The sequence below is a fragment of the Rattus norvegicus genome, chromosome 1, assembly GCF_036323735.1.
Source record: "Rattus norvegicus strain BN/NHsdMcwi chromosome 1, GRCr8, whole genome shotgun sequence".
In the NCBI taxonomy this organism is placed as follows: Eukaryota; Metazoa; Chordata; class Mammalia; order Rodentia; family Muridae; genus Rattus; species Rattus norvegicus.
In genome coordinates, this window is record NC_086019.1 from 191,378,484 (window position 1) to 191,404,553 (window position 26,070).

General features: G+C 49.5%; 2 protein-coding genes and 1 long non-coding RNA gene across 6 annotated transcripts in view; 2 read left to right on the forward strand and 1 right to left on the reverse strand.

Moving 5' to 3' along the window:
- The window catches only part of Itgal (integrin subunit alpha L), a 37,805-nt gene extending 30,060 nt beyond the window's left edge, over nt 1-7,745 (forward strand). For 2 of the 3 annotated variants that reach the window (XM_006230269.5, XM_039078348.2), the window contains exons 25-31: nt 795-870; nt 1,301-1,414; nt 1,611-1,667; nt 1,745-1,846; nt 2,650-2,745; nt 3,325-3,435; nt 6,786-7,735. In XM_006230269.5, coding sequence (XP_006230331.1) covers nt 795-870; nt 1,301-1,414; nt 1,611-1,667; nt 1,745-1,846; nt 2,650-2,745; nt 3,325-3,435; nt 6,786-6,944 — 715 coding nt within the window. In that variant the 3' untranslated portion in view covers nt 6,945-7,735. 3 annotated transcript variants of the gene reach the window in all.
- Nucleotides 7,746-9,214: 1,469 nt separating this feature from the next.
- On the forward strand, nt 9,215-13,311 carry LOC134485177 (uncharacterized). The gene is made up of 2 exons (XR_010063157.1): nt 9,215-9,611; nt 13,045-13,311. It is a non-coding gene; the product is annotated as an uncharacterized LOC134485177 (long non-coding RNA).
- Nucleotides 13,312-18,323: 5,012 nt separating this feature from the next.
- On the reverse strand, nt 18,324-23,397 carry Znf768 (zinc finger protein 768). Of its 2 annotated transcripts, XM_063286622.1 has the most exons (3): nt 23,201-23,397; nt 20,716-21,847; nt 18,324-20,441 (listed from the first exon to the last, which is right to left on the reverse strand). In XM_063286622.1, exons 2-3 carry the CDS (start codon nt 20,801-20,803, stop codon nt 18,826-18,828), a joined length of 1,704 nt encoding a protein of 567 aa, XP_063142692.1. In that variant the 5' UTR covers nt 20,804-21,847; nt 23,201-23,397; the 3' UTR covers nt 18,324-18,825. The 2 variants fall into 2 exon arrangements, with proteins under 2 accessions (XP_063142692.1, NP_001388697.1); NM_001401768.1 differs by lacking the exon at nt 23,201-23,397 and having other exon boundaries at nt 20,716-20,960.
- Between the last annotated feature and the right edge of the window lie 2,673 nt (nt 23,398-26,070).

Here is a 26,070-nt window from a genome sequence, read left to right on the forward strand (position 1 = left end):
CATAGTGCTGGCAGAAAGGGAAGGAACATTTCCAGAGTGACTTTTGACCTCCAGCACCTTATCATCTAGTCAGAGCAGACTCACAGAGATGGAGTCCGCAGTGTCAGCATGCAGTGGGTAGCTGCGGGACTCCAAGGGTCTCTAGTTGGGAGTTCTGGTTACCATACAGAGCACAGTGGCTGTTTGAAGTTGGCTCTATGTGGTGAGGACAGAGCCTATGTCTGAGCTCAAGTCTTCGGGGCTTCTGAACATTAAGTGTCAAAAGCAGGATGGTGTTGATGTGAAATATCAGGGCGGGTGTCGGTGAGATGGAAGGCTTGTGGAGAAAGTTGACCTTGGACTTCCGTCCAGAGGATCTGTGATGAGGTCAAGAAGGGGACAGTGAGCAGAACATAAAGAAAGGCGAGGAGAGTGGGCAAGCGGGCGGGCGGGCAGCCCCCAACACTGGCAGTGTGTGCGAGAACAGTGGGAAGAGCTGGTGTGGCCGGGCGAGCTGCAGCACCCGGGAATAGTGGAAGTCGGAATGGGAAGGACACACACGTGGAAGATGGTCATCTAGACAGTGAGCTGAGTTGACACACTAATGAAGGTGGCATGTAGTAGTGAGGACACAGCTTCCAAGGTCGGACCCTAATTCCAGAGCTTCAGATCTGTCTTTCTACTGCCCTTAGCTCCAAAGGTCTGAATGACAAGGTGCCTCTGAAGGCCCCAGCCCAGTGCTGGAGGCCCAGAGGCTTCTTGGGGTCTGGGCTGCATCCCTTCAACACTCTATCTTTTCATGTCTCTCTCCACAGCCAGGAGAACTCCACACTCTATATCAGTTTCACCCCTAAAGGTCCCAAGACTCAACAAGTCCAGCATATCTACAAGGTATGAGCTTCCGTAGGAAGGGTCCTCAAAGCCACACAAAGCCAATTTACTTTTTGTTATTTTAAATTTTATTTATTTTTTATTTGTCTGGGTGTTTTGACTATATATATGCCTGTACACCACTTGCATGTCTGGTGCCTTCAGAGGCCAGAAGAAGATGTTGGGTCCTCTGGAACTGGAGCTATAAATGGATGTGAACTGCCATGTGGGTGCTTGGAACTGAATCTGAGTCCTTCAGAAGAGCAGCCGGTGCTCTTAACCTACTTACAAGGAGGCACTAGGACAGGGCCAGATATGGTTCGTCATGGTGCAGCGCCGCGATAATAACAGGCCCTAGAACTCACCCAGGCAGTGCCTCAGAACACACAGGGTGGCTGGTAGTCAGGGCAGCGCCATTCAAACTCTGCGGTCTCTGCCCTTTCTTTCCCAGGTGAGGATTCAGCCTTCTGCCTATGACCACAACATGCCCGCACTGGAGGCCTTGGTTGAGGTGCCGCAGCCTCACAGCGAGGGCCCCATCGCACACACATGGACTGTGCATACGGTCAGTACCACTCAGAAGAGGGCAAAGTGGGCCGGTCCGAGGTGGGAGACAACCGCACTGAACTGCTACGTGTAGGAAGGCAGTGCAATGTCTGGATTAGACAAGGGTTACCTGGGGGAGGAGGATGGGGATGCCTGAGTTCTGTGGGGTAGGAAGTGGCCTCAGACCTACTGGAGACCCCACTTCCAATTCCTAGGATCCCCTTGTCACTTGCCACCGTGAGGACCTGAAGAAGCCAACCAGGGAAGCTGAGGTATGGGGATGTGAGCTGGGCAGTCAGCTGGGAACGGCGGGCCTGGCTGACCGCTGACCAGGTGTTCTTGACCACAGCAGCCCTGTCTGCCTGGAGTCCAGTTCCGCTGCCCAATTGTCTTCAGGCAAGAGACCTTCATCCGAGTGGCCGGGACTGTGGAACTCTCAGAGAAAATCAAGGTAGCACCTTCTCGCAGTTGTGAGTGAGGATCCATTTCCTTAGGAGTGGTGGGGATGGGCTTCCCACACGGGCACCCTTCATTTGTCTTTTCTTGAGTAAACACCCAGGTTTGCACAGCTGCAAGCCAACAGCAGCAAAACCATCTGGATTTGTTTGAAGTTTTAGGGTTCTTTTTGTGGAGAAGGCTTATTTATTTTTGGTTTTTTTTCCTCTTTTGGTTTTGGAAAACAATATTTCTTTTTTTTTTTTTTTTTGGTTCTTTTTTTTTTTTTTTTTTTCGGAGCTGGGGACCGAACCCAGGGCCTTGCACTTCCTAGGCAAGCGCTCTACCACTGAGCTAAATCCCCAACCCCCGGAAAACAATATTTCTATGCTACCCTGGAAGTCTCTAAATAGACCCTGCTGGCCTAGAACTCACAGAGATAGACCTGGCTCCGCCTCCTGAGGGCTGGGATTAATGGCTGGGTAAACTACCGTACTTAGCTTTGCATTTGAGTTAGGGTCTCACTGTGTAGCCAGTCTAGCCTGCAACTCGTGGCCTTTCAACCTTGGCCTCCCAAGAACTGGGATTAGAGCTGTGTACCACCACACCTGCGTACCAAGGACAGTCACACTTTCATCTATGAAACTCCCCTTCTGACACTGAGGACTGACTGACATATTAGACCATCACAGTAGAGAAATAAGATGCGGCAGAGAACGGGGTCGCCTCACCAGGATTTGTCCCCCTCCTTCCCTGTGCAAATGGGCCCAAGTCCAGGGCCTCAGTCCTGTCCTGACTGACACTCTGCTCCCTCCTCAGGCCTCCTCCACACTCAGCCTCTGCAGCTCGCTCTCAGTCTCCTTCAACAGCAGCAAGCATTTCCATTTGTATGGTAGCAAGGCCTCCAAGGCCCAGGTATGTGCACCTCAGAAGCCAAGACCAGGCAGCAGAGAGCTTGGGGGGGATCCCGGGTACAGCTCATATAGAGGGGCCACACAGAAGGAAAGCTTGGCCCAGTCAGACCTTAATCTAATTCAAATCCCTGTGAAGCAGGAGGTCCCACCTCACTGAGAAGCAAGCCACTCCAGTCTTGTCTGAGCTGCCACAGATCCAGGTTTAGAGATCAGTGCAGTGGCACCCTCAACAGAGGGCCACCAACATCAGTGAGCAGAGAGCAGTAAGCACAGAGGCCCAGGGTTTAGGCAATTCAGTGTGGCCGGAGATGGATCTAAACACAGAGAGTGGGGGCTTCAGGGCTTTGAATGCCCAGCTGAGGCCACTGGCAAGCTGTGTAAGTCTCAGGGCAGGCTGGGGTATACGTGGCCAAGTACTTGCTGAGTACAGAGGGTGACACATTTTTGGGAGAGAGTCTGTGGCCAGAGCCCGGTCCTGTGGTGCAACCCACACATGCAAAGTGAGACTGGGATGGAGCAGGCGCACAGGGTGTTGAGGGTGGGCTGGCTTTCCCGCCCTCAGCTAGCTCTTCTCCCCCAGGTCCTCATGAAGGTTGACATGATCTATGAGAAGGAGATGCTTCACCTGTACGTGCTCAGCGGCATTGGGGGGCTATTGCTACTGTCCCTGATTTTCCTAGCGCTCTACAAGGTAGGAGCTTCCACAGGATTAGGCTGGGGGCAAAGAGGAAACCTCGGCATGGACCAGGAGAAGCATACTGGGCTGGGAGAGCCAAAACAGGCCTCAGCTCACCCCATCCTTCCACAGATGGGTCTGTGAGATCCCAAGTATGAGTGAGAGAGACTTCACCATCCCTCAGGTCAACACTGGCCCAGCCAGGACTGAGGGAGGAAAGAGAAAGGGAGTACCCCATATACTGAGGACCTTCTGGTGGCACATACTGCACTAGGCCCTGGGAAATAGAGACGTAATATAAACATGGTCCTCACTCACACGAGGTTCACAGTCAAAATTCGGGACATGGATGGGAGTGAGCTTAATGAGGGCTTGACTGGGGTCTGTGTACTCTGGAACCTGTAATCGAGATGCTGGCACGGGCTGGTGGGCCACCAAGAAGAGGTGTCATTCGAACTGAAATTTAGACAGAAAAAAGTCAGAGATGAAGGGGGCGGAGGACCGATGCTCCCATGACAAAGGCTCCAGGGTTTCAGAGACGAAGCCAGGCTCGGGGGTGCACACCTGCTGTCCCAGCGCCTGGGGTCAGAGTAGAATCTCTGCAAGTTCAGGGTCAGCACGAGGCGCCTCAGAAGGTGAGGGTGAGGGGCGCTGGCTGTTCTTCAGCTTTCAGCACCCACATGGCAGCTCACAACTGTAAGCTCCAAGAGCTCCACAACTCTCCGCAGACATTCATGCCTGCAAAATACCCGTGTGCATAAAAATAAAAATAAATGACTTTTCAAAAGATAAGGGAGAGAGACAGAGATGGAATAAGCTACCCAGCCGGCTGGGACTTGTGTCTTCTACTTCATGCCTTGTCCTGGTGTCTCGGTCCCCATGGCTGCCATGAGCCCTGCCTCTTCCTTCTGAACTGGGGTAATTTCCTGCAGTCCCACTGCTCTGCCATTTATTAACAATGCCCCTATTAAGGACTGTGTAAAATCTACACATTTGCATCTATGTAAACTTTGTGACAAAAACAGCTGTTGTTACAAAGGTGTCTCCACACTTGTCCAAGAATTCTTTAGACTCAGTTCTCAGAGATGGGAACCCCGGGGCACATGCACGCACACACAGCACATATTAAGCCCTACATTATTGACCATTTAAAAAAGATATATTTATTTACTTTATATATGTGAGTGCACTGTCGCTGTCTTCAGACACACCAGAAGAGGACATCGGATCCCATTACTGACGGTTGTGAGCCACCGTGTGGTTGCTGGGATTTGAACTCAGGACCTCTGGAAGAGCAGTCAGTGCTCTTAACTACTGAGGATCTCTCCAGTCCTTGGTTCTTCCCATTAGAAGATATTGACAAATTACCCACCTGAGAGCTAAGAATGTGGTAAAGCAATTTGGCACACATGCAGCAAGACCTGGTATCCGTTCTTAGTGCTGAAAAGAAATATCTACTTAAAAGATTTATACATGACTTTTTTTTTTTTAAAGATTTATTTATTTATTATATATAAGTACACTGTAGCTGTCTTCAGACACACCAGAAGAGGGCATCGGATCTCTTCACAGATGGTTGTGAGCCACCATGTGGTTGCTGGGAATTGAACTCATGACCTCTGGAAGAGCAGTCGGGTGCTCTTAACCGCTGAGCCATCTCTCCAGCCCCTATACATGACTTTTAAAAGTATACACACACACACACACACACACACACACACACACACACACACACACACACACACACACACAGTGTATGTATGTACACCCAGTATATGAAGGAGCCCAGGGAGCATGATCAGAAGAGAGAGTCAGACCTCCTGGAATTATAGGAGGTGCTAGGATCTGAGCTCAGCTCCTCTGTGGAAGCAGCAAACATGGCTGCGCCATCTCTCCAGACTTTGTGCTTTGTTTACTGTTTTGTTTTTTGAGACAGGCTTGGGGTTGCTTTGACCTGATAGTTGCCAAACATGATCTCAAACCCTTGACCCCCCTGCCTCCACCTCCCTGGTGCTTGGAGCATGGGCCTGCACCACCGCAGCTGGCTTTGTGCAGTGTAAAGAGTCAGCTCGTATGCTAGGCAAGCACGCTACCAACTGAGGACAGCACCGGCCTACGGACACTTTTATTGTTGTTTTGTGTTCTGGAGACACAGTTTCTCTGTGTCTCGCCAGCTGTCCTACAACTCACTCTGTAGACCAGGCTGCTTTCCCCTCGAATTCAGAGATCCCCCTGCCTCTCACTCCCAAGTGCTGGGATTCCACGTGTGTGCCACCAGCACCCGGCTCTATGTGACTTTTTTTTGGGAGACAGCATCAGCCGTAGGCCAAATGACTAAAGCTCAAGACCCTCTTGACTCTCCTGAATGCTGCGACTCTGAGCCTAGGTCACCACACCTGGCAGAAACACAGCGTTCAGATGAGTATAAATCAAGCTTAAAGCTTTCTAAAGTATTCTCAAGATTTAAAAAAAAAACATTTTTCTTTACTTCTTTTTGTGGGGGAGGGGATAGGGTCTCACCGTGTAGTCCTGGCTGCCTAGAACTCCTGGTGTAGATCAGGCTGGCCCTAAACTCATAGAAATCTTCCTGCCTCTGACTCCAGAGTGCTAACTTTAAAGACCTGTCCCACCATGCCCAGCCTTATTTTATTTTTTGTAGACTGGAAAAGCCACTTGACTCAGTGGCTAAGAGCACTTGCTGTTCTCATAAAGGATGAAAGTTCGATTCCCAGCACCCACATGGAGGCTACCACCTCCTTTCACACCCGGCATACGTTTGGTGCACAGATTCGTGTGCACACAAAACACTCATATGCACAAAATAATAAAAATAAATCTAAATTTTAGAAATCCTGTGATTGGTGGGGAATGGGGGAGTGCCATAGTGCACAGGTGAGGTCAGAGGACACTTTGAGGAGTCTGCCCTCCTTCCACTGTGGCTCTGGGACCTAAATTCAAGCAGTCAGGCTTGTGTGGCAAATGTTTGACCCACTGAGCCTTTTTCTGGCTGCTGCCTCTGTTGTCATTGTTTTGTTTGTTTTGTTTTTCGAGACAGGGTTTCTCTGTGTAAAAGAGCCTTGGCTGTCCTGGACTCACTTCATAGACCAGGATAGCTTTGAATTCACAGAGATCCACCTGCCTAAGCCTCCCTAGTGCTGGGATTAAATGTGGGCACCATCACACCCGGCCTCGCCACTTCTTAAAAAGAAATATTTCTGAGAATCAAACATACAGCTATTCTGCTGTCGTTGGAGCAGATGCCCCCTGCCTAGGGGGCACCCTGGCCGTCTGCATAGGACGTCTTGACATCTTGCACGGGCAGCTGGTCTTAGGACCTCTGCCCACTCCGTGCGTGCTTCTGACAGGTTGGTTTCTTCAAACGGAAGCTGAAGGAGAAGATGGAGGCGGATGGAGGTGTTCCAAATGGAAGCCCTGGCGAAGACGCTGACCCTCTGGCAGTACCTGGGGAAGAGACCAAAGATATGGGCTGTCTAGAGCCCCTCCGTGAGAGTGACAAGGACTAAGCTCTGATACACGGCTGGCCCAGGGACAGACTTGGGAGCCCTGGCAGTGACCAGCTTCAGCTCCATGTCACTAGCCGATCCTTGGCTTGTCATGGCTGCTCCTAGTTTTCAGCTTCCCTGTCCTGAGCATAGAGCTTGTTCTTACGTTATCTACAGGTAAGGCTGAGGGCAGCCAAGAGGGCCATCGGTGAAGCCTGTCTTCTGCTAGCCTACCTTGTTGTCCCTCTGAGAGAATCTTCAAAATAGACTTGGAGAAACTGTTATCTCAGGACCCGGTAATACTCCAACCCTCCCAACTGCCCTTGGGCTGTCCCGACCTCCTGGATGTGCCCCACGCTCTCTCCTGCCGGGACTCTGCTGCCATCTGTGTCCCGTGGGACACACGTCTGCATGGCTGCTACAGATGCCTTCTTGAGTGAGTCAGAGACGACATTCTTTGAAGAGCCTTAGAAGGCCTTATGAAGTCAGGCCCCAGTGGCCCCCAGCCTCTGCTGAGGATGACTCACCTCTCTCTCCCAGGCTGCAGTTATCACAGCCTTTCCCGGAGTTTGTCTCCTTTCTATAGGCTGCATTTGAGCTCATGCCCTCCTCCCCCAGGGATGCTTCTGCCCCCTCCTGTTCTGGCTAAGGAGGGCTCCACACTGCACCTCACACCAGCCTGTTCTCGCCTCAGTCTGCCAGGTTATATTTATTCTCTCTTTGATGATTTAATTTCTACCTCTCCTTGAGCTCCTTGAGGTTAGGGCATGCGTTTTCTGTTGCTACAATAAAGCACCCCAAAGAAAACAACATACGTGGAAAGGTGTGTGTGAGCACTTTATTGTGGTGTGTGTACGCACTTCCTCCAGCTGTGGCCTTGTGTGCTGGGCACCAGCCATGGTACGAGTCTTGGAGCCCAGCTGTAGACCCACATCCTCCATCTCCTCTCTCAGGGTGTCCAGGTGCCGTTGCACACCAGGCTGGAAGAACGAAGCGAAGTCAGGAGTGGGTGGGGTCTGTAGGGCTGCCAGAAGGCCTTCTCAGAGGGTTTTAGGGTTACAGCTCTTTCAGATGATGCTCAAGGAAACAGCTCTCTCAAACAACCTTCAGTGAAACAGCTGGTGCACATACACTTTACTCAGGGTGATCAAGGGCTGTATGTGAACCTTGGAGAGTGGGAAGAAGTTTTCAGTGAATGTGAAACCCATAGGTGGAGCTTAATGTACTGTGAATGCCTCATTTACATGGAAAGGCGTTCCAGGGATCCCAGGTACTTGCTGGATTGATTCTTGTCAGGAAAAAGGCAGTTGAACTGTAAGTTTGCCAAAGACTACATGACCTTCCTCTGGTAGAAGATTGGGGGGTCGAGCTCCTCAGATCTGGCAGAGAAGGGGAAGCCCTGCTGGTAAAGACCTCCATTTTGCACCAGACTCAAAGGCGCTATCTGGACATGGTAGTCTTTGACCTTAAGTTACAGGGTTTCCCAACAGCTTATTTTGGCTTACACGTTCAGAGGGGCTGTAAGTCATCGTGCCAGGAACATGAGTGTTGTCCCACTGCATGGACAGTCTGGAAGCAGAGAGCAAACAGAATAGGGAGGATTTAATCTCAAAAGCCACCGCTGACACACTCCCCTCAACGAGGCTCCACCTCCTGAAGATCCCATATCCTTCCAAAACAACACCACTGGCTAGAGACCATGTGTTCAAATACATGAACCTATGGATGGCAGATCTCACACTCCCCTCCACCTTTGCCTTCATGAATCTCAGGCAGCTAACCTTGACCTGAAGCTAACATTGTGGGTTAATTCCAAATAGAAGCATAGAGAAAGAGTCTAAATGGAAGAAGATGCTAAGAACATCCTGGCAGTTCTTTGGGAAATAGGAATAAGCAGCCTGGAGAAATGACTCAGCAGTGAAGAACATACACTGTTCTGCAGAGGACCTGAGCTCAGATCCCCGCACACATGTTGGGCAAGTCACAACTTGCTTCTAGCTTGGCTCCAAGGGGATATGATATCTTTGGCTTTTTTTTTTATAACCCTGTCCTGGAACTCGATCTGTAGACCAGGCTGGCCTTGAACTCACAGATGTTGCTGTTTTCTGTATCACAGAATGTGCTGGATAGTTCTGCCTCAGCTTGACACAGGCTAAAGTCGTCTGGTAGGTGGCAACCCCTGAGAAAGTGCATCAATAAGATCAGACAGCTGGCAAGCCTGTAGGGCACTTTTTAAATTAGTGACTAATGAGGGAGGGACCAGACCACTGTGGGTGGGGCCATCCCTGGGCTGGTGGTCCAGGGTTCTATAAGAAAGCAGTTGAGTAAGCCATTAGGAGAAAGCCAGTAAGCAGCACCCTCTGTGGCCTCTGCATCAGCTCCTGCTCCCAGGTTCCTGCCCTGTTTGAGTTCCTGTCCTGACTTTCAGTGATGAACAGTGATATGGAAGTATAAGCCAAATAAATCCTTTCTTCCCCAAGTCGCTTTGGTCATGGTGTGTGGGATGATGTCACAGGTGAGGAAGGCACAAGATAGAATGAGGCCTGCCATTGGACGAGAAGGAAGGATGGGTGGGAGAAAGGTTTGAAGGAAGAGGAGGAGACAGGAATGGAAGAGAGGAGTCAGCTGAGAAGCCGCTGGGAGAGAACATGGAGGCTGACGTTAAGATCCCACGCTGTACCTTTACAGGTTGCTATGAATGTTCTTAAGGGATGGATGTGAACAGGGCTTTGTATGTTTAGGTGGGCAATTATATCTTATCAATTGGGTCAAAGGTTACTGTGTTGTGGGTTCTTTCATGTAGTGATTTAAGTGTAAGAAAGTGTGGTGGCTAGAGACACTGGCTCATGAAATTGGGATGTGTGCTTCTGTGTTCAGTGGTCTGGTCCCTCCCTCATTAGTCACTAATTTAAAAAGTGCCCTACAGGCTTGCCAGCTGTCTGATCTTATTGATGCACTTTCTCAGGGGTTGCCACCTACCAGACGACTTTAGCCTGTGTCAAGCTGAGGCAGAACTATCCAGCACATTCTGTGATACAGAAAACAGCAACATTATTTTCAGGATGAAAGGGCTGCACCTGTCCAGTACCTCTCTTCCAATACATCCTGTCCCAGGCACCTCTGGGCTAAGGCACATACTGTTCTCCTACCACTGTGTACTCTTTCACTTGTTTGCTGGTAGCTGGACAATTGTATGTGCGTGAGAGAGATGTGTGGATGTCCAAGGATGACTTCTGAGTTCTGGGATTTGAACTCAGGTCATCAGGCTTGGTGGCAAGCACCTTGACCCACTGAACTTTCTCACCGGCCTGCTCCATCGATGTTTGTGAGACACGGTCTAACCATGTTTGCCAAGCTGGCCTCCAAATCCCGAGTTCAAATACTTCTCAGGCTTCTGTGTCTTGGTCAGCTGGAGCGGCAGGTGTGTGCTACCACACCTGGCTTCCAGCTGTCTATTACCTTAAGACCCTTAGCACATTTCTTTCTTTTTTGGAGGGGGCAACATATTTGTGACGCAGTCTCTCTGTGTAGCTTTGGCTATGCTGGGACTTACTATGTAGACCAGGCTCACAGAGATCCACCTGCCTCTGCCTGCCAAGTGCTGAGATTCAAGATGTGTGACACCCACCAGCCTGGGAGAGCTGGCCCTGTGATGGTGGTATGAGCATCAGAGAGCTGTCCCTGCTCCTCAAGGGAGAGCTAGCCCTGGACTGTGCGGCGTCTGGTACAGATGCAGGAGGAGACTCATCCTCCCTCCGGGGCTGGCCACTAGGAATTTGACTGTTCTTCATTGAGTATGGTCAACATGAAATGGGCCCTTTAAAATTGTTCTTACCTCCACCCCTCCACCAGCACTTTGCTTCTTGGGGTTCATCTGCTACTAGGCAGGCTTCCCTTTCTTGTGAGTCTCTGAAGGAGGCAGAAAGTCTTACTCATATGTTACCAGCATCTGGCCCTCCCCAGGATTAGTACAAAGGAGGCACTAAAAATGTCGAATTCTGTGGCCCTCAAATGTTTTGTTCTCAGAAACCCTTTATACTCACTTGAAAAGCTGAAGAGAGCTGGGCAGTGGTGGCACATGCCTTTAATCCCAGCACTCAGGAGGCAGAATTGAATCTCTGTGAGTTCAAGGCCAGCCTGGTCTACAGATCGAGTTCCAGGACAGGGTTATAAAAAAAAAAATCTGTTTTGAAAAACCAAATCAAAGCAAACCAAAAATAAATAAATAAATAAATAAATAAATAAGTAAGTAAATAAATAAATAAGCTTATGTGATGCAGTAAAGAGAGCCCAGCGCTTCTGCAAAGGGCCTCAGCACGCGCACATCAGGCAGTTCACAACTGCTCATAAATCCAGCTTCAGAGGAGAGAATCCAATGTCAGTCACTGGCCTCAGGGTACCTATGGTGCATGTTCCCAGAGACAAGAGACATATGTTTATATAAGTTTTTAAAAAAATACTGAAGATCCTCCAAATGCCTTTTTGAGATGGGTTAGATCTACTGATATTTATTAAGTTAGATGTTAAAATGGAAACAAAATAATACAACGCCACCGTGCTGGCTAGTTTGATGTCGACTTGACCCAAGCTGGAGTCCTTTTGGAAGAAGGAACCTCAATTGAGAAAATGTCCCCCCAGATTAGCCTGTGGGAAGCCTCTGGTGCAGTTTCTTGATTGATGATTGGTGTGGGAGGGCCTAGGTCACTGTGGGCAGTGCCATCCCTGGACTTGTGGTCTTGGATGCTATAAGAAAGCAAACCAAGCGAGCCAGGTTGAGCAAGCCAGTAAGCAGTATTCCCCTCTGACCTCTGCATCAGTTCCCACCGTGAGTTCCTGCCCTGACCCCCCTGGATGACAGACTGCAAACTGCAAAGTGAAGTAAACCCTTTCCTCCTCAAGTTGCTTTGGTCATGGTGCTCTATCTCAGCAATAGAAACCCCAAGACAACCCCAACCTGCCATTTTGTGAGCTATTGGAACAATGACGTATGTCAGCATGTGTCACTGGGCCCTAGGGAATTCTTCCCTCAAAAGGAGAATGAAGAGAGCACAGAACAGCCTTGCCCAGTGGTGTGTGCCTGAATCCCAGCAATATGGAAGACAGAGGCTGGAGGAGGGAGTTCAAGTCCTGCCTGTTTTGCACAGGAAGTCCTCAGGGGATGGCGAATTGGCCTGGATGTGGAGATTCATTCCTCTAATCTCAGATCTCATGAGGCAGAGGCAGGTGTTAAGATTAAACAAGACGGCTTAGCACTGTTCCTGGATTGAACTTGCCAACAGTATCAAACAACAGCCATTTCCTGGTGTAGGGCAGTGTACCACGGATAACACTCTGGGCTTTGAACAGCCTGATCTAGTGTTGGACCTAGAGTTCTCAGAGTTCTTTCATGACCTTGTGGTGAACTTTTGGGAAATGTGCCCTGACTGGGTTGCCCTACTCCAGATTGACTCTGGCAGTCCCTTAGGAGCCCAGGAAAGAAAGAGGTGGAGTCTGAACAGATCTGTCTCCACAGTCATTTGTTTGATCTGCTTTTAGATACAGTCTGATCTCTGTCCTCAGGTTTCATATCTGCTCAGTCAACCAACCACAAGTTAAAAGTGTCCAGGAGGGCTGGAGAGATGGCTCAGGGTTTAAGAGCACTGACAGCTCTTCCAGAGGTCCTGAGTTCAAGTCCCAGTAACCACAAGGTGGTCACAACCATCTACAATCCAGATCTAGCGCCCTCTTCTGGCCTGCAGGCAGAAAGCTGTATGATGTATACATAATAAATAAATAATTGTTTTTAAAGTGTTCAGGACCCTGAGGATGTAAGTTAGGGGTAGGGTGAGTGCCTAGCACACTGAGGTCCTGGTTTGATCTTCAGCACATCCAAATTTCATTCCTCATCATTATTCCCTCGTATGGTTCGTCAGCTAAGTAGCACCAGTGCTATACTAGCTCTTAGAAGAAACTAGATATAAGCTGAAGTGTAAGGGTGGAGTTGGGATGTAACTTAGTGGCAGAGCTTACAAAAGGTGTTGTGTTCCATTCCCAACATCCTCAACAATCAGTGTTAGGGACAGCGTGCCGAAATACTACAAGTACTACATCATTTTTTATGGACTTCATTTTGTTGTTATAGAGTGGATGACTCCAGCCCCAGATACCAAGAGATGCATAACATGAAGGTGTGGCAGTAAATACTGAATAACGGACGCTGGACACCATACACCACGCCACGCTACCTCCTGCTACTCCCTGGGCTGTGCAGCGATCTTGCCACCATGGCTAGCCCCATGTTGATGCCGGCTACTTTCTGGCCCCAGCAGCAGCATCTGTCTATTTCACAGCCCTCTGTTGTGGACTCCACTCACATTCCTAGCATCCCAGTAAAATCAAAACTCTAGAAGCTTGTAATTTATCAATAAGATTTATATCAGTAAATTCTCACTTCACGGGCTGGAGAGATGGCTCAGTGGTTAAGAGCACCTGACTGCTCTTCCAGAGGTCATGAGTTCAATTCCCAGCAACCACATGGTGGCTCACAACCATCTGTAAAGAGATCCGATTCCCTCTTCTGGTGTATCTGAAGACAGCTACAGTGTACTTATATATAATAAATGAATAAATCTTTAAAAAAAAACAAAAAAACAAAAAAAACAAAAAAAAATTCTCACTTCACAAAATGTCCACCCAATAAACTCAGAGCCAATTAATATTGATATAAACTCTCCACCTAGATAAGACAAATTGTGCTATAATTATCCATCCCTTATATGATTGTCATAGCTACCTGTGGCTATTTAAAGCCACATGGTGGTGGGTCATTCTCTCCCTCCTCCATCTTCATTCACTCCTCTTCTCTCTCCTCTCTCCAAAACTCTGTGCCCGCCTTACTTCTTCACTGCCCAATCACAGGCCTTGCCATATCTTGTGCCTGCCCTCACCTACATACAGACATCAGTCCACACGAAGGATCTGTGCACACAAGCTATTTCTTTTCAAACAAGTGCCCTCTGCCCCCATACACTTTGCCTCTGCCTCCCGGCTTTCAAGGGCCTACAAACATATTTAGAAGCTGAATTTAAAACCTATTCTGGGGGTAGGAGGCTGGAGACAGTGGTTAAGAGCACTTGCTGCTCTTGCAGAGGACCCGAGTTCTGTTCCCACAACACTCATAATAGTTCCAGAGGATCCAAAGTCCTCTGTTAGGCCCCCTCAGGTACCCAGCATACATGTGGTCCACATGCATGGAGGTAAAATCTCAGACACATAAAATAAAAACAAAATATTGTTAAAAATTAACAATATACTTTATATATACATATATATATATGTCTCTCTCTCTCTCTCTCTATATATATATATATATATATATATATATATATATATATATATATATATATTTGTAAAAATCTGCTCCAGGAACCAGCAAAATGGCCCAGAAGGTAAACGTGTGTTGCTAAGATTCCTTCCCAGGGGAGAGGTAAATAACATTGGGCCGTCCATCTCCCAAGGTCCCAACCACAAACTGAGGCACTATTTCACCACAGTTCACTCTGGAGAGGCAATGAGTTCAGTGGACATACTTTCAGAGCACAGGTGAGGGGAGCTTACAGAAGTGTGAGCGCTCCCCCCAAACACAGGCTGCACAGGAAGTCTTAACCTAGCAGGAATCACAGCTTTCCCACACATGTGTAGAGCTGCCAGCCCCAGGCTCCGAGCCTATAGTCTAGCTTCTCTGTCTGAGGCCGTGTGCAATTAGGGCACGGTTATGTACAACACGTGGTATGGAGTGGTTCCATGCTCAGGTGAGGGTCCCCTGGCTCGCCCCACCCCTCTATGAAGCCCGGCTGCGATGTTTTTTTGAAAGTGGTCTCAGCTGAACTTCTGTAGATAGAGTTCGTTTGGCTCAGGGCATAAACATGTTCTAGGATCCTGCTACCAAGCCTGAAAACCTGAGTTAACTCCTAGAATCCACAGTGGAGAGAGAGAACAGACCCCTCACATAGTCCTCTGACCTCCACAAGTGAGCCACCAGCCATGTAATGTCTGTAAGGGGGTATCTACTAGAGAACACTGCTTGGACATAGGTTTAAGCCAATAAAAATTCTTTTTTAAAAAATTTTTATTTATTAGGGGATATGAGTACACTGTCGCTGTCTTCAGACACACCAGAAGAGGGCACAGGATCCCTTTACAGATTGTTGGGAGCCAACAGGTGGTTGCTGGGATTTGAACTCAGGACCTCTGGAAGAGCAGCCAGTGCTCTTAACCGCTGAGCCATCTCTACAGCCCCCCAATAAAAATTCTTTATGGCTGACTAGTGACTACACTGGGTGTTTGGGATTCCAGTGTAGCCCAAACGTTCCTCAGGGTGAACTTCTAATCACAAAAACCATGGTCTGGGTTGACACACTTCAGTTAACAAGAACAGTTAGCCAGAAGTGTAACTTAAGAAGCCAAAAAACAAGGTTAGTGTGTTCAGAGGCTTTCCTAAAACTATGGACTTTGATGGATTAGGCCTTTGTTTTAGTTTTGGCAGGTAGTGCTGTCTACATGCTACAGCGTGAATGAAACATCCATCATGGAGTTAGTTGTGCTAAGGTCAGCAGCCCTGTCACAAAGTCCATGCCTACTACATAATCCATATAAATCATCGGTTAAGAGATAAGAATCTCGGGGCTGGGTTGGGGATTTAGCTCAGTGGTAGAGCGCTTGCCTAGTAAGCGCAAGGCCCTGGGTTCGGTCCCCAGCTCTGAAAAAAAGAAAAAAAGGAAAAAAAAGAATCTCGGGGCTGAAGAGATGTCTCGGTGTCAAGAACACTTATCACATCAGGTCATGAGGAAGAAATATCTGGCTGAGAAACAAAAAGCCATTGACCTAGCTTTAGTTCTCAACACCCATCTGTAATTCCAGTTCCAGAGGGGCCAACACCCTCTCCTCTCTTCTGGCATCACATACACATGTGCAGGCAAAACACCTAAACATATAAAAAATAAAATCTACAAAAACAAAAATTGACTCTAAAGAAGACAAAGAGAGCTCTGTCTTAAACCCCAGCCCTTAAGAAGCAAAGGCAAGAGGGCTGCCATGAGTTCAAGGTTAGCCTGGGCTACATAGTAAATCCCAGGCTAGCCTAGGCCTTGAGAGTAAGGACAAACAAAAACCCAAACAAACAAAAATCACCCCCCAAACAACAACAACAACAACAAACAAAAAACAAACAAACAAAAAAACCCAGTAAATAAAAATGCTTTTTTTTTTTGAGACAGGATTTCTATGGTGGCCCTAGCTGTCCTGGAACTCACTATGTAGACCAGGCTGACCTCAAACTCAGAGGTTCGACTGCTAAGGGTATGTACCACTACAGCCCATCAAAAAATGTATTTTCTACCAAAACACAGAGGCAGTTAAATCTCTGTGGATTTGAGGTCTACATGGAGAATTCCAGACTAAATAGGACTACATAGTGAGACTATATAAAAAAATTAACTAAAAATACATATCTGAGCCAGGCCAGTAGTGGTGCACACCTTTAATCCTAGCACAGGGGAGGCAGAGGCAGGCAGATTTCTGAGTTTGAGGCCAGCCTGGTCTACAGAGCTCCAGAACAGCCAGGGCTACATATCTCAAAAACCAAAACCAACCAACTAACCAAACAAACTAAAAACAATAAACATATTTGAAACTGGAGATGTAGCTCACTGCTAGAGCAGCTGCCTAACAAATGCCACACCCTGGCTCTCAAGCTCCAGTCCCATAATAAATCCAAATATAAAATAAATCCAAATTTAAAGTAGATCTCAGTATAAAATCAGGATAGAATTGAATGTTTAAAAGCCAGGTGTGAAGCCAGGCATGATGCATGCCTTTCATGCGTCAGAGGTAGGTGGATCTCTGAAGCCAACCTGGTCTACATAGAGTGTGCCAGGTCAGGTGGGGTTACACAGAAAGACCATATCTCAAAATAAAATAAAATAAGATGCCCGGTATGAAGTCTTTGGACATAGCTCAGTAGGTAGAGTGTTGAAGGTGTCAGTTAACTGCCTGTCTATGCCTGTAAGCAGGGTACTCTAGTGAATGGTACTCCCCTGCCCTGGGTCAAACCCCAGCTTTCTATGTACCAGGTATGGTGCTGCATACCTGTACTCTTAACACTCAGTAGACCTCAACAGTAAAGCCTTGAGTTTGAAGCCAGGGTGAGTTAGACAGTGACATACCATTTCAGGGGGAGAAAGGGGAGGAGCAGGAGGCGGGGGCAGGGGCAGCTACAGCAGTGGCTTGCTTGCATTAAGTTCACAGAGCTCTTTCAATCACTCTAAGATTTCACTTGAACAATAATGTTCTACTTTCAAAGGTACTTTTAATTTTGAAAAGCAGGCAAATGGAATTGCACCATGTGGTTCCTTTCAGAGTTGCAGACCATGGCAGCTGGATGGAAATGGCCTTAGAAGCTACTTGTTTTTGAGTCTAAAGGCCCTAAGAATGGGAATGTCACCAGGATACAAAGACCAAAGACACTCAAATGTTCCCACGTGGTCAAGCTCTGGGCAGAGGTCGAGCTAGGTAAGTGGAGTATGGATGTCAAATCTGGGCTTAGCCATATAGTGACTAAACAGCCACTGCCCTCTGTGGCAGCCTGTTTCCTCGTCTGTGAAACAGGAGCAAACTTTCATCAGGCTCTCCCAGGAGGCACTGTCTCAAAATGGGCTCCCAAAAGATTCCCCATGGTGTGGCCTGCTCTCTTTTGCTAAGGTCACAGAAGTCCATACTCTAGAATTCTCCATTCTCACTGATATTAAGTCTGCATCAGCCAGAGTCTGGAATTTGGATGGGAAAATAGGGTAGGAGCAAGGTGGTCCCTTCAACTGATACAGGGTACCAGAGAAAGCAGACCCAGCAAGCCCAGCTGGTCATGCTGGCTCGTAAAGGGGCTAGAGAAGTGGTTCCTAATCTTGGTGAAACAAGCACCGGGCCTCTTTGGGTGAAGCTGAGGTTAAGCTGCTTGCTCCAGTCTCAAAAGCCTAGAGAAAGGTTCTCCTGGGGGTGCCTGAAGTGCCAACTCAGGTACAGGGTGGGGTCAAGCCAAGGTTCCATGGGGAAGAGTTATACCTAGGTATGAGCACCCAGGCGCGGTTCCCTGACATAAGCACAGAGCCTTGGTTTAGGAAGAGTTGAGGAATGTTTTGTACCTCCAACAGTCAGTCTCTTTTAATCTGTGAAGTGTGGAAAAACATGGGACATGAACTCTGGAGCCCAGGGGCAAATAAGCCATTCTCTGAACTTCGAATGCTAGGAACTCTCTGAACCACCGATCATAAAAGCACTTCTGGGGCAAGACCCTGCCAGCTGCAGTTCTGACTGGTGTCTCCCATTGCTCAGGGAACTGTCCACATACACATCTTAAGGACAAGACTCTTACCACATAAAAGTTTTATTGAACTCAAACGGCTCCAAAGCCTGAGGAAGACAAGGCAGGATGGGGTTTGCTCTGAGGTCCAGACCCTACCCTTGGGCCTCACTCCCCACCTACCTACCCTTTGCCCTCTTCCTGGTTTCACATGGGTCTCAGCAGCTACAGATCTAAGCTACCCTATTCTAACTGACACTCCCTTGCCCGCCCCCCCTCCCCATCTAGTACTTAGCCAGAACAGGGCCTCCCAGATAAAGAGCTCACTGCTGCTGAGGCAAGCAGCACTGCTCTCTCCTGGTGCTTCCTGCTGCCTGTCTGGCCTCCCTCCAACCCCTTCATAGCCCAATTCTCATACTTCTCGAGGGCATGTGACTTCCTGAACCCTGACCCATCTTCTAGAATATTTCATCTTTCTATTCTCCTCCAGCTTTTCCTCTATCCTCTTAAACAGGTTCTTCAAGTTCCCTGATCCCATCTCCTGCATATCACCTCCCCACCATTGACTGGTTAGCGGCGGCCCGCCGCGTGGGTCCGCTGGTGGCGGATGAGGTCGGAGCTTTGCGAGAAGGCCTTTCCACAGTCATCACACTTATAAGGTCGCTCCCCACTATGCACGCGATGGTGCTGCAGCAGCGTGGAGGAACGACAGAAGCCCTTGCCACACACAGCGCAGCGGTATGGCCTCTCGCCTGTGTGGGAGCGCTGGTGCTGAATGAGTGTAGAGGAGCGGTTGAAGGTTTTGCCACAGTCGGGACAGCTGTATGTGCGGCCTGGCAGATGGGTGCGAGCATGGATGGCTAGAACAGAACTCTGGCCAAAGCGCTTGCCGCACTCAGGGCACTTAAAGGGCTTTTCACGGGCGTGGCTGCGGGCGTGGGGGATAAGTGCTGACCGTTGGGAGAAGCTTTTGCCACAGATGCCACAGCTGAAAGGCCGTTGCCCTGTGTGCACCCTTTGGTGGCTGCGCAGGGATGAGTTCTGGCTATAGCACTTGCCACACTCAGGGCAGCTGTAGGGCCGCTCGTGGCTGTGGGTGCGCTGGTGCCGCAGGAGGTAGGAGCTGTCACCAAAAGCCTTCCCACAGTGTGGACACTTGTAGGGCTTCTGGCCAGAGTGGGTGCGCTGGTGGCGAAGTAGGTAAGAACTATCAGCAAAGGCCTTGCCGCACCTGGGACACTTGTAGGGCCGCTCGCCTGTATGGGTGCGCTGGTGTTTGATGAGGTCAGAACTCTGGGAAAAGGCCTTGCTGCACACCTCACATTTGTAAGGCTTCTCACCGGTGTGGATGCGCTGGTGCTGGATCAGGGTCGAGCCTCGCCCAAAGCTCTTCCCGCAGATGCCACAGATGTTAGGTCGAGGGCCTTGCCCACCCCTGGCCCGGCCACCCCTACGACCGGGACCACGAAGGGTACCTGTCAGATTCAGGGGATTCTGGAGCATCTCAAACTGGGGTGTAGCCAGCAGAGCCCCCGAAGGCATATCAAATGGTGCTCCTAGAGGCAGTGCTCCTGTGGGTTGCTCCCCAAACCCTTGAGTAAAGGAGTCCAGGGGATGAACTCCTAGGGGGATGTTCAATGGATTCTTTTCCTCGGGGTTCAGAAGCATCTCTGCACCTTCCTGGAATTTGGAACTTTGAGTTTCAAATTCAGGGCTATGGGTTTTGAACTCAGAATTCCGAACTTCATCTCCAGAGTTCTGCGGTTCATACCCGGGACTCTGGGATTCACACCCTGGGCTTTGAGATTCAAATTCAGGGCTCTTTGAACCATACCCAGGGCTTTTGGGTTCATACCTAGGACTCCCAGGTTCGTAGCCAGGGCTCTTGGGATCATAGCCAGGGCTTTGGGGCTCATACCTAGAACTCTGGGATTCAAACTCCGGGCTCTGAGGATCTGATTCAGGACTTCTGGGTGCAAACTCAGGGCTTGGGGGCACAAACCCAGGGCTTCGGGATTCAAACCCTGGGCTTTCAGGCTCAAACCTGGGGCTCTGGGATTCAAATTCTGGGCTTTGTGGCTCAAATCCTGGGCTTTGGGGTTCAAGCCCAAAAGGTATTTCTTCAACTTCATAGTCCCCATTGCCTTCTTGAGAAATTTCCCCTTCTTCATTCTCACTTGTGTTGCCTGCAGGATCAGAGAATTACAGAAAATCCAGATCGAATCTGGGTCTGGAAGGTCATTTGTTCCATTAATTGTCCCAAACTTCTCTCCCCACTCCCCAAGCAGGGTCACTGGCCTTACTAGCAAGGTGCTGAAATGTACCACCTCCTCTCCAAAGACCCGGGACACCCAGTCTCCACCCTCCACCCTCCTTCCAAGTGTTTAAGATTCCGGCCTTAGTTTCCTCCCACAACCCAGTTTTCTGGTACACTCCTAGGAGGCGCGGTCCTTCCCTCACCTTTGAGAGACCCTTCGGGACTGCCCATTGCGTCGGGACTGTGCACATCCCCGGGCTCGAGGCCCCACGACGACGCCTCCCGCTCCATCCCTGCCAGCTCCCAGTGCGGCGGCGGTGGCGATGGCAGACGATAGATCCTGCGACCCAGTTCGAGTGCCCGGAGCCCCGAGCCCTCGCCACCCGCCCGTTCAGAGCCGCCGAGGAGACCGGGCCGCCTGGCTTCGGCCGCAAAGGCCGGACGTCTTGACCCTGGGCCTCTCCGGCCCCGCCCCTGTCCGCTGCCCCGCCCCCTCCCAAGGTCTCTGATTGTCCTGTGGCCCTCGCCCGTCCCCGCGCGTTGTGGCCTCGGAGGTGAAGGGCTAGTCGACTCCTCCGGCCGTCCCCAGTCACAACTCCGAGCCTGAGACCTTTAGTCTCGGGCCCCAGCCCCGGCTGGGCTACTGCTCCCCCGCCCCCTCCCCCCGCACAGGAAGTGTCCGTCCCTGGCCAGTTCCCCCCGCTGGCTCGCGCCGCGGCCTCTCTAGGAGCGGCTGGAGGTGGAAACTCGTTGGCATTAACCCTGGACTGGATCTCCCGGGCCTTGGGGGTTGGGGGCGACCCGAAGCTCCAGAGCCGGCGGGAAAGGCGACAGCAGTTTGTGTGCCTGTATCGCGAGTCTCGGCCTAACCAGGGAGCTGTCTGCAGATTTCTCCGACCATGTGCTGGTCACTGACTGTGGCCAAGGGCGAAGCGACAAGCGAGACCAAGGTCAGCGAGAAGGAGCGACGCTTCCCGGCGCCAGTTGGGGAGGCAGCCAGCTCCTCTCCTCAGCCTCAGGGGTCACTCGGACTGGCACCGGGATCGCGGGCAGACGCTCATTTGACCGCACATCCAGGCTCTGACTACAGCCTGCCACCCCGCCGACCTACAACAGTGACACCCGCGCCCACTACCCCTTCCCACAGCCTCCCCTCCCCCTCCTTGCGGCGGGCTTGTTGCCAGAGAAACAGCTCCTCCTTCATGCCGCGAGGCGCCGCCCACTCCGCCCACGATTGGTCGTTGGGGCTGGCTTTCTCACAGCCTCCTCCACCGTAGTGCTTCGGTCACCGTGGGTCCTGGTCGTGTAGCGCGGAAGACGCTCTGGCCATTCCAACTGCTTCCCCGAAGTGCCGGCGGGAGTAAGAGAGAGAGGTGCCAGGCGTCTCCTCGTGAACTCGGCCTGTGCTTTCAAAACTTTACCCTGAGCCGTTTGCCCTGTATTATGAATGGAAGCCTAGGGCTCTTAGGGTTGACACCCTTCCTCCTCCGCTCTCCTCTGCTTCTCTCCCTCATTGCTCTCGTCCGCTCTCAGGTTTTACAGGTGCTGAGGAGCCACTTAAGAGATGCTAACACCGGACGATCTTTAATTTGGACCCCTTTCCAAATCTTGTGTTTAATCCCTAGTTTCTGGATTTCCTCACAAGCATGCGGGAGAGTGATGCTGAAGAGTTCCAGAAGGGAACCCAACAGAAAGGATTCGCTCTTTAAGGCATCTAACTCTGCAGTCCCGTCTGGCTTTCATAGGAAGGAAGGTGTTAAATCCGAAGGAAACTCCCAATTCCCCAAAACACAAAAGGCAGCCCAGATATCCAAAAATGAACTCAGAGTGGACTATAGGAGGACTTCTGGCAGTTAGATAAAAGCCAGCATTCCTCGAGGACTTTGTGAAGCTGCTTCTCCTCTACCAAAAGGAACTATTTCCTTTTCTCTAGCAGAAGGAACATATGGCTACCTGTGGCACCTATCGGCGTTAGCAGAGCACAGGAATCACAAGTTACACACTTCAAAGCACATGCTAGCGTCTAGCCCTTCTCACTTCCCCATCCTAAACTCCTCCAGCTCACAGGCTTCATCCCGCTCCACCCCCAGCTAATCATTCTTGTGACCTTGCCATTCTCAGATGTTCCCGCCTCCCCCTCCCTTCTCTTCTCTTCTCTCTCCTCTCCTCTCTTCTCTCTCCTCTCCTCTCCTCCTCCTCCTCCTCCTTCTCTCTCTCTCTCCCTCCTCCCCTCCCCCCCTCTCCTCCTCCTCCTCCTCCTCCTCCTCCTCCTCCTCCTCCTCCTCCTCCTCCTCCTCCTCCTCCTCCTCCTTCTTTCTCCCCTGGTCCCCTTTCCTCCTCAACTTCTCTCTCTGTTTTCTCTATTCACAATCCCCTGCCACCCTCCCCTCTCTTTCGGATAGTGATGTATTTTATAAAGCCAAAGATACATTTTACAGAGTGTGGTATAGTGTGATAGGAGGGGGAATCCCATGCTGAGGCAAGGCTCTGCCCTCCAGATACTAACCATAGTCTAGAGTTTATTTGGAGGCATGGGAAGTGGAGTTGAAGAGTAGAGGCAGAGAAAGAGAGGGGAGAGGGGGGAGCGGAAAGGGGAGAGAGGGAGAAGGGGATCAGAGAGAGGAAGTGGCAGAGAGCCAGAGAGCAAGAGGTAGGCCAAACAGACCCTTTATAGCAAGCCAGACCTACCTGGCTGTTGCTAGGTAACTGTTGGGCGGAGCATAGAAGGAATGCCAACAGATAGTCCTGTCCCTGGCCAGTCTGCTGGCCCTCTGTTTAGTCTACTTTCTCCCTCTGCTCTGGACTCTTCCAGATGACTGGCTGTTCTCTCTCTCCTGTCAAAAAATAAAATAAATAAATAAATAAACATTCCCTTAACCCGAACACGGAGCAGCCATATCATCAGTATCATCTAATCCAGTCATTTTTCCATTCTTCCGCTAAAACAAGCTTGGTAGCATTCTTGACAGCGAATGAGCCAAATTCTCTGAACTCAGCTTCCTTCTTACTGGAATTAAGGGTTTTACACAGTCAACAAACTTGAAGATTCTGAAGATCCCACTAAGTCTTTTTGGACTCAGATATGCAGATATAATGATATGTCTGTCCAGGCTTGGTCTCTCTTGTTTGTTGTTAGTTTATTCTTACGGTCTTATCTCAGACTGGCCTTGAGTTCTCCATCAACTGCTGATCCTCTTGCCCCAGTCTCCCGAGGACTAGGATCATATGCATGTGACGCCATGCCATGGCCTTATGAGTACCAGGCAAGCACTCCAACTGAATACATCCCAAGCTGCTGCTGCCTCCTCTCCTCCTCCTCTCACTCTTTTCTCTTTCTTCATCATAACCAAGTTGAAAGCAGTCAGGTTGGCATCCACAGTGCATCTCCCAAGCAGGTTTGCATTCACTCCCCAGCTGTTGATCTAGAAAGGAATGTCCTTCAGTAGCAGACACACACATGGATCCAGACACTTGATTTACGGGGAAACTGCTTCTGCGCCACTAGTTCAGACTACATGAACATCGGCAGCAGCTGGCTCATTGTCCAGTGAGTTCCTCACCTCCAGTGGCTGGGGGAGAGATGTTCGACTTCATGGAGTCTCCATGGCAAAGGAGACAAGCTACATTTCAAAAGGGGATGTGGGAAATGGACCTTTCTTTGAAAATACCATCTGTGGGTTCTGCACCTACTGATACAACCAAACATAAAAAATATGTGAAGGGCTGAGAAGTTAACTCAGAAATTAGAGTGACTGCTTGGCACAGAGCCCTGGGGTTAGCCCTCAGCACAGGTATGGTGGTGATAGATTCTATCTGTGCTAAGCATACACAGTTTTGCTTTGCCAGTGCTCCCCAGAAAACAGTGCAATAGCCTGACACTATCCTGGATATTATTAGTAATTTAGAGGGGCTGGGAACATAGCCAGTAGTAGAATGCTTGCTAAAATTGTGTAAGAAAGAGAAAATGCAGATCTGCTTGGGAGATGCATTGTAGATGCTAACTTGACTTCAACTTGGTTATAAAGAAAAAATATATATAGAGAAAAATTATATAAAGAAAAATTATTTATATGTATATATATTATGTGTGATCTAAAAACAAGCGATTAATATTTCTAGGGTTATTTTCTATAGTATCTATTGGAATACTACATCTTCTCCTCTCCAGGCCAGTGAATCTTTGAGGAAACCCTCTTTCTGGCTTAAGTTGCCTCTGTAATTGAGCCTCAGACATGTAGTAACAGAGAGAGAGAGAGAGACCTACAATAGGCATAGGCATAAATTCTTTGCAACCTACTCTTTTTTTAAAAGATTTATTCATTTATTATATATAAGTACACTGTAGCTGTCATCAGACACACCAGAGGAGGGCATCATATCTCTTTACAGATGGTTGTGAGCCACCATGTGGTTGCTGGGAATTGAACTCAGGACCTCTGGAAGAGCAGCAGGGTGCTCTTAACCGCTGAGCCATCTCTCCAGCCCCCGCAACCTACTTTTAATAAACATTCAGCCGCTCCTCTTGCCCTCCAGAAGTAGTGGAAAAGCTACTAGGATATGGGGAAAATGGACCTGCTTAGCGATAGTTCTTCAGGGACAAACTCAATCTTCTTTGTCAGTAGTTCAGTTGTGAAGCAAACACCACACACAAACCAGCAGCTGCAGTCCAGTGCTCTTGGCAGGCAGACACCACACACAAACCAAACCAGCAGCTGTAGTTCGATCCTGAACTACAAGGCTCACCAACTGGCCCAAGGCTACTGAAGCAACAAGAAGTCACGGAAACCTCATGAGCCGTTCTTTGGCAAGTTTCTGTCAATGACATCACCACAAATGGAGCTCAGAAATGCTATGTAAGGCGAACCAATACATGTGTGTTGTTAGTGAAGAACTGAGGCAGAGCAAGGTAAACAAATGGTCCAGCCTCTGTGGGGTCAGATTTATACTCCTTCACTGGTCCTTTCACATGCCTGCTATAGCAAAACATCCTTTCACCATTCACCACCAAAACACCATTCAACATAACTTACTTTCCAAAGAAATTAGAAGTTTCCACACCACCCTACCTTTGGTGGAGGTATTATTACCAAGAGTGAGATGAGAATGAAGTGCAGATAGGCTGAGGGGTCTCAGGAGCCAAGAAAGGATCGATTAAATAATGGAAGGATAGGTAACACCAGGAAGTAGGATTTGGGTCAAGTTTCTGGGCCCTGGGCAGGCCTTGCAAACTTCAAAGCGCTCCAAAATCTTCAAGTATAAATATTGCACACTGTAATTGACAGCTGAAAGTAGCATTTCTGGCTTGAGCCACTGGCAGGACCACAACTGGCTCTGCAAGCTGAGCTTCCACAGGGGAGCGCCCAGTAACAGAGAAGGGGTGAGACTGCTTGCAGATCCTGTTCTTGCCTCATGTCCTGTGACAAAGTGGCACATGAACCAGTCACCCCCTCCCCAAAAAAAGCTTAGGGTTTAGGGAGCCCTTGTTGAGGCAGATGTGAAGTTAGTGGGGTGGACTTGGTCCATACTATACCTGAACAGTGTATTTTCCCCAATTTTTC